The sequence below is a fragment of the Arachis hypogaea genome, chromosome 8 (assembly GCF_003086295.3).
Source record: "Arachis hypogaea cultivar Tifrunner chromosome 8, arahy.Tifrunner.gnm2.J5K5, whole genome shotgun sequence".
Lineage (NCBI taxonomy): Eukaryota > Viridiplantae > Streptophyta > Magnoliopsida > Fabales > Fabaceae > Arachis > Arachis hypogaea.
Window position 1 is genome coordinate 4,410,742 of NC_092043.1, and position 6,355 is coordinate 4,417,096.

Consider the following 6,355-nt stretch of genomic DNA (forward strand, 5'->3'; position numbering starts at 1 on the left):
TACTGCCCAGATGTTCCAAATATCAAAATCTCTCTTTTAAGAACAATTCAGATCCATTTTTCTCTTATAAAACTTCTTTTCACCAAAACAAAGTCTCAAATCAACCTCATAATAAATTTTCTTTTCACAATAAAACCAAAATCAATTATTATGATTCTTAAACTAAAGTTTCCTTTAAATAACAGTCCAAACAAAATCTAAGAGTTTTATAAAAATTTTAGTAGCGTCTTCTCTAAAACTGGGACATTTGCCACCCTTCAAGGGTACCAGTTTTATAAAAAGAACTTCTGATTTCTCAAAGAAATAGCGATCTGGTATTCTCATTGGTGTTACTTGAAATATCAAGTTCTCTCTCAACTCGACCGACTCGGGCTCTAACACATAAGCCACATCCGAGGTGTACTTATGGAGTTGTGACACGTGGAATATGTCATGCAAGTTAGATAACTGAGGCGGCAATGCTACTTGATATGCCACCGGCTCGAATCGCCTCAGAATCTCAAATGGTCCTATATAACTCGGATTCAACTTTTTTGTTTTGATTGCTCTTCCGATCCCAATTGTCGGTGTAACCCTCAAAAAACATGTTCTCCCACTTCAAATTCCAATGGTTTTCTTCTCTGATCCGCATAGCTTTTTTGTCGACTATGTGCAGTTAGAATCCTCTCCCGTATCTTCTTAATCTTCTCAGTAGTCTTTGTTACCAAATCAGGACCCAATACACTTGCTTCACCAGACTCATACCAACAAAGTGGAGATTTCCAGTTCCGTCCATACAGGGCCTCATACGGAGCCATCCTAATGCTCGCATGAAAGCTATTGTTATACGCAAACTCCACCAATGGCATGTAACAGTCCCAACTTCCTGGTTGATCCAAAACACACGCCCTCAGCATATCTTTCAATGTCTGAATAGTCCTTTCCAATTGGCCATCCGTTTGTGGATGATATACGGAACTGAGACATAGCTTCGTACCGAAAGATCTTTGGAAAGCTCCCCAAAACCTTGATGTGAATCGGGGATCACGGTCCGACACTATGCTCGATAGTACACCGGGCAACCTTATGATCTCCATGATGGACAATCTCGCCAACTCCTCCATTGAATAATTCACTCGAATAGGCAGAAAATGAGCGGATTTGGTTAAGTGATCCACGATCACCCAAACCGCATCAAATCCTGACCTAGTCCTCGGTAAACCGATCACAAAGTCCATCGCAATTCCTTCCCGCTTCCACTAAGGAATCTCAAGTGGTTGTAGCATTCCCGATGGTTTCTGATGCTCTATCTTTACCTTCTGACACGTCAGGCACTTGGATACCACTATAGCTACGTCGTTGACATTAGAACTTTTGCGTGGTCTAGAATTCAGAATAAATTCCCGTTGCAAGTATAGCTTCTAAACCAACAAAAGTCCTTTCATACAAACGTTTTGGTTGTCGCAAGTAACAAACTCCTTTAAAATTGATAACCGAGTATTAAACCTCAGGTCGTCTTCTTAAGGAATTTCAGGGAGGTATGTTCTTATTATTGGTTATGAGTTTGTAAATTGGGATTTTGAGAGCGAGGAATAAATATGGCAAATAATTTAAATGACAATTAAAATAAATAAATACTGTAAAGCAAACTTTTGGCAAGGTATGAGAAATTGGAAGTCCAGATTTAGTTATTCTTATCAATAATAATGAAAGTTGAATCTTAATTCCACTTAGTTAACCTTTGCTAAAGCAAAGGAAAGTCAAGGGACTAATTAGTTAGATCTTCGAATCCTATTTATTTTCTAAGAAAAGGTTGGGATTATTGAAGCTCAGTTCAATTAGCAAGATAACAGTTATCAATTATTGAGCTAAGATAACTCCTGAGTTACTGATTTCTTAACCAAGACCAAAAAGGGAAAAGTAAATGAATTCTACTGGAATGAAAAATGTATTCAGATTGGGAATAATCAACGGCATAAATAAAAGAAGGCAATATTAAACTGAAATATCTCAAGTAATATTAAATAAGAAAATCATAACATGAATGTAGCATAAGCCAAATAGGCAACATAACTAATACAAGCAAGCATTAATGGTATCTGAAAATAAGAGATAAATATAAAGTAAAAGAACATTGAACCTGGGATCGAGAGTCACTCCTAAAACTACGAGAAGTCCTAAATCCTAATTTCTAAAAATCCTACCTAAATCCTAAGAGAGAGGAGAGAACCTCTCTCTCTAAAAACTACATCTAAAACATGAAAAGTGAATTATGAAAGCCTGATGAGTCTCTGCAAGTTTCCTGACTTTAATCTGTGTTTCTGGGCCAAAAACTGGGTTGAAATGCGGCCCAGAATCTCTGCCAGCGACTTTTGTAATTCTGCAGATCGCGCACGTCACGCGATCGCGTCATCCATGCAGACGCGTCATTCGCATTTTTCCCTGCCACGCGTTCGCGTCGTCCACGCTCCTGCGTCAGTTGCGCTTTTCCAATCCGCGCGGTCGCGTGAGCCATGCGACCGCGTCACTGCGAATTTCTTTCTTCCGCGCGGTTGCGTCGCTGACGCGTACGCGTCACTTCTCGCTAGTCATCTCCTCAATTTCTTGTGTTTCTTCCATTTTTACAAGCTTCCTTTCCAATCTCTCACTCATTCATGCCCTATAAAGCCTGAAACACTTAACACACAGATCAAGGCATCGAAATGTAATAAGAGAGGATTAAGATTAGCCAAATTAAGACCAAAGAAGCATGTTTTCAATCATGTAATAATTTTAGGAAGGAAATATAAATGCATGCTAATTATATGAATAAGTGGGTAAAGACCATGATAAAACCACACAATTAAACACATTGTAAACCATAAAATAGTGGTTTATCAGTCGTTCTTCATCCCAGTCCACCAGAACATCTTCTTTAAGTCATAATACATCTTCGTACTTCCGGGATGAATAGAAAACCCACTGTTATGAGCTTCCTACAACAAATGTTATCTCAAACTCCCGACATCCGGTATACAAATTCTCCCCTTGTATCTCCACAACCCTTCACCATCCTTAGTGAATTCTCCATGCCTCTTCTTACCAACTGGTTGAAATAATTGCTGAAGCTTTTGCTCATCTTGTTGAGCCCTTTGAATCTCTGTCTTAAACGTTCTTGAAATCTACAACTAATTCAAACAAGCTCTTCTGGCAACTTCACCAATATTCATCTTAAGATCCACTAACTTCTCTTCTTTGATTCACATCCAAGCTATTGTTAAGGACTTTTGACTCAATGCATTCGCCACAACATTCACCTTTCCAGGGTGATAACTTAGCTCAAACTCATAATCCTTTAGCAAATCCATCCACCTTCTCTGACACATATTAAGCTCTTTCTGATCAAAGATGTACTTGAGATTCTTGTGATCAGAAAATACGCCAAACCTCACTCCGTACAAGTGGTGCCTCTAAATCTTCAACGCAAACACAATCGCCGCTAATTCCAAGTCATGAGATGGGTAATTTACCTCATGCGGTATCAGCTGACGTGATGCGTAAGCCACCACATTCCGGTGTTGCATCAACACGCAACCCAAACCCTTTTAAGAAGCATCACAGTACACTTCAAACGGTTCGTGCGTTTCAGGTAAAATCAAAACAGGCACTGAACTTAACTTTTGCTTCAAGGTCTGAAAACTTTCTTCACACTCCAACGTCCACACAAATGGCACCTTCTTCCTTGTCAACTTAGTCATCGGTAGTGCAATTTGTGAAAATTCCTCAATAAATCTCTGGTAATACCCGGCTAAGCCCAAGAAACTTCTGACTTTCGTCACCATCGTTGGTCTTTCCCATTCCATCACCGCCTCTACTTTCAAAAGATCTACGACTATCCCTCCTTTGCCTTCCATATGACCTAGAAACTTCAATTCCTCCTTCCATAACTCACACTTGGACAACTTAGGATACAATTTCCGCTCCTTCTGGATTTGCAGCACAACTCTCAAGTGTTCCTCGTGCTCCTTCACTGTCTTAGAGTAAACTTAGATGTCATCTATGAGAACCACCATGAATTTGTCTAAAAAGGGACAAAATACTCTATTCATGTAATCCATGAACACAGCAGGTGCATTCGTTAACCTAAAGGACATCACCACAAACTCGTAGTGTCCACATCGTGTCCTAAATGCAGTTTTCGGAATGTCATCCTCTTTCACCTTTATCTGATGGTAACCGGATCTTAAGTCAATCTTGGAAAACACCCTAGCACCTTGCAATTGATCCATCAAGTCATCTATCCTTGGTAGTGGGTACTTGTTCTTCACAGTCACTTTGTTCAGCTGTCGGTAATTCACACAAAGTCGCATTCCTCCATCATTCTTCTTCACCAATAAAACTAGCACTCCCCACGGAGATACACTCAGTCGAATGAACCTCTTGTTCAGAAGCTCTTCCAACTGCGTCTTTAATTCTGCTAGCTCTATCGGAGCCATCCTTTACGGCGCAATCAATACTGGTCCAGCTCCTGGCACCAATTCAATTGCAAATTCAATCTCCCTTTGAAGTGGAAACTCAGGAATATCTTTCGGGAACACCTCTGGAAAGACCTCCGAAAAGTCACTAACTACCGAAATTTGATCTAGCTTCTAATTATCACATAACGCATTCACAGCCAACAGTATATAACCCTGACACTCTTCCCCACTATAGTGCACCATTACGGAGTTCTGATAATAACCTTCAGCTATCACTGCTTCATTTTCTCCTTCCGGCATAAACTGAATTGACCGCTCAAAGCAATCCAACAAAACCCGATTCTTCGACAACCAATTAAACCCAATTATCATCTCCAACCCAACCATTGGTAAATAAATCAAATCATGCACAAAGTCTCTACCCTTAAGCTTGAAACCTACTTGCCTACAACCTGATCTAGTAATAACCGTCTCATGCGGAGTATGTACTGCAATTCAAATGCTAATTATGACACTTTCAAACCTAATTCCTCAACTTTAGCAACGAAATAAACAAATGCAAAGCTCCTGTATCATACAATGCAACCAAGATTTTATCACCAATTAAACAGTTACCTCTCATCAGAGGATCCGCCTTAGTAGCATCCTTGGCGTTCACAGCAAATACTTGCCCCTGATGTTGACTCTAACCCGCATTCAAGTTCTTCCCATGGGTACAATCCCTTGCAATATGACCAGGTAAACCACAGTTGAAGCAACCACCTATACTAATCTTGCAAGAGTCATTTGGATGAAAACGCTCACAACACATACAAGTTAAATCCGGAGAAATCTTACTCTGATTCCCTCTTCCTTTGGCATATTAGAACTGATTATAAGTGTTCTTTTTGAAGCCTCCTTGACCTTGAGGTGCATGTCCTCCTTTGTTGAAATTTTGCCCCCTCGGCTGAAAGTACTTGCCACATCCCCAACAAGTGTTTCCTCCATGAGTATTCCTTGATGAGGTTACCGTCTTTGCATATTCCTCAACCACTTTTGCCTTGTTCACAAGATCAGAGAATATCCGAATCTCCAAAGGAGCCACAGCAGTCATGATGTTATCCTTCAAGCCCCTTTGATACTTAATGTATTTCCAACTTTCGTAGGTCTCCGTGGCACCCAGCATACCCTAGAGAACCTACAGAGCTCCTCAAATCGGCTTGTAACGCACGCTCCATGGGCTGAAACCAATTATTTGCTTTTATAGGGTTGGTTGAACCTCTAAAACTTGGTAGATGAACATTGAGAAAAGTCACAAAGGTCATTGGAGCACCTCCCATATTATCTCCATTTCCTTCAACATTATTGTTCCCGTTTCTGTCGCCGTTTTTGTTTCCAGCCGATTGGCCTAACCTCTGCACATCTTGCAGAGTCGCAGCAGCATTTGCCTCCATGGTATTCGTAAGATTAGCCATTGCCTCAATGAATTCGGCATGGTTATTGGCCGGTTGCTCATTTCTACTCTCTGCTCGTGAACGCGTATGACCTCGTCCGTGAGTGGCCATTAGGGTTCCTGTCCACACCAAACAATTCATACCAAGGTGATCAATCTCAATATCAAAAGCCTAGTGCTTTAATTATCCCAAAAAAGCACTCAAAAACAAGCATGCTATGCAATATCAAGTAGATAACCTAATAGCATCAAAGAAAATGACACACAGAGTATGCAATGAAGCACAATCGGTCCATCCCTCAGGCTCACGAGGACGAACCGCTCTGATACAACTAAATGTAACATCCTAATTAATCTGAGCCTTACCTCGCGTCGTAATGCAAAGGTTAATCAAAGGTTACGACAGGACTAAAGTTTATAATATAATATATAGAAAGAAGTAATATATTCTAGAAGCCCGTGAAGGATACAGCTCAAAAATAGGATT

At 40.4% G+C, this 6,355-nt stretch overlaps 1 protein-coding gene across 1 annotated transcript; it reads right to left on the reverse strand.

Annotated features, from left to right (window-relative positions):
• Nucleotides 1–3,563: 3,563 nt before the first annotated feature.
• Nucleotides 3,564–4,454, reverse strand: LOC140174629 (uncharacterized mitochondrial protein AtMg00860-like). Its single transcript, XM_072200110.1, has 3 exons — nt 4,293–4,454; nt 4,059–4,184; nt 3,564–3,992 (listed from the first exon to the last, which is right to left on the reverse strand). The coding sequence occupies exons 1-3, from the start codon at nt 4,452–4,454 to the stop codon at nt 3,564–3,566; spliced, it is 717 nt and encodes a 238-aa protein (XP_072056211.1).
• Nucleotides 4,455–6,355: the final 1,901 nt, after the last annotated feature.

What these genes read in the sequence shown, in the direction of transcription:
- LOC140174629 (XM_072200110.1), bottom strand. Translation starts at nt 4,454, where the DNA reads ATGGCTCCGATAGAGCTAGCAGAATTAAAGACGCAGTTGGAAGAGCTT. An exon ending in ATTACCGACAGCTGAACAAA is followed by an intron (nt 4,185 to 4,292) that starts GTGACTGTGAAG and finishes GGTTACCATCAG; the next exon opens with ATAAAGGTGAAAGAGGATGA. An exon ending in TCATGGATTACATGAATAGA is followed by an intron (nt 3,993 to 4,058) that starts GTATTTTGTCCC and finishes GTTTACTCTAAG; the next exon opens with ACAGTGAAGGAGCACGAGGA.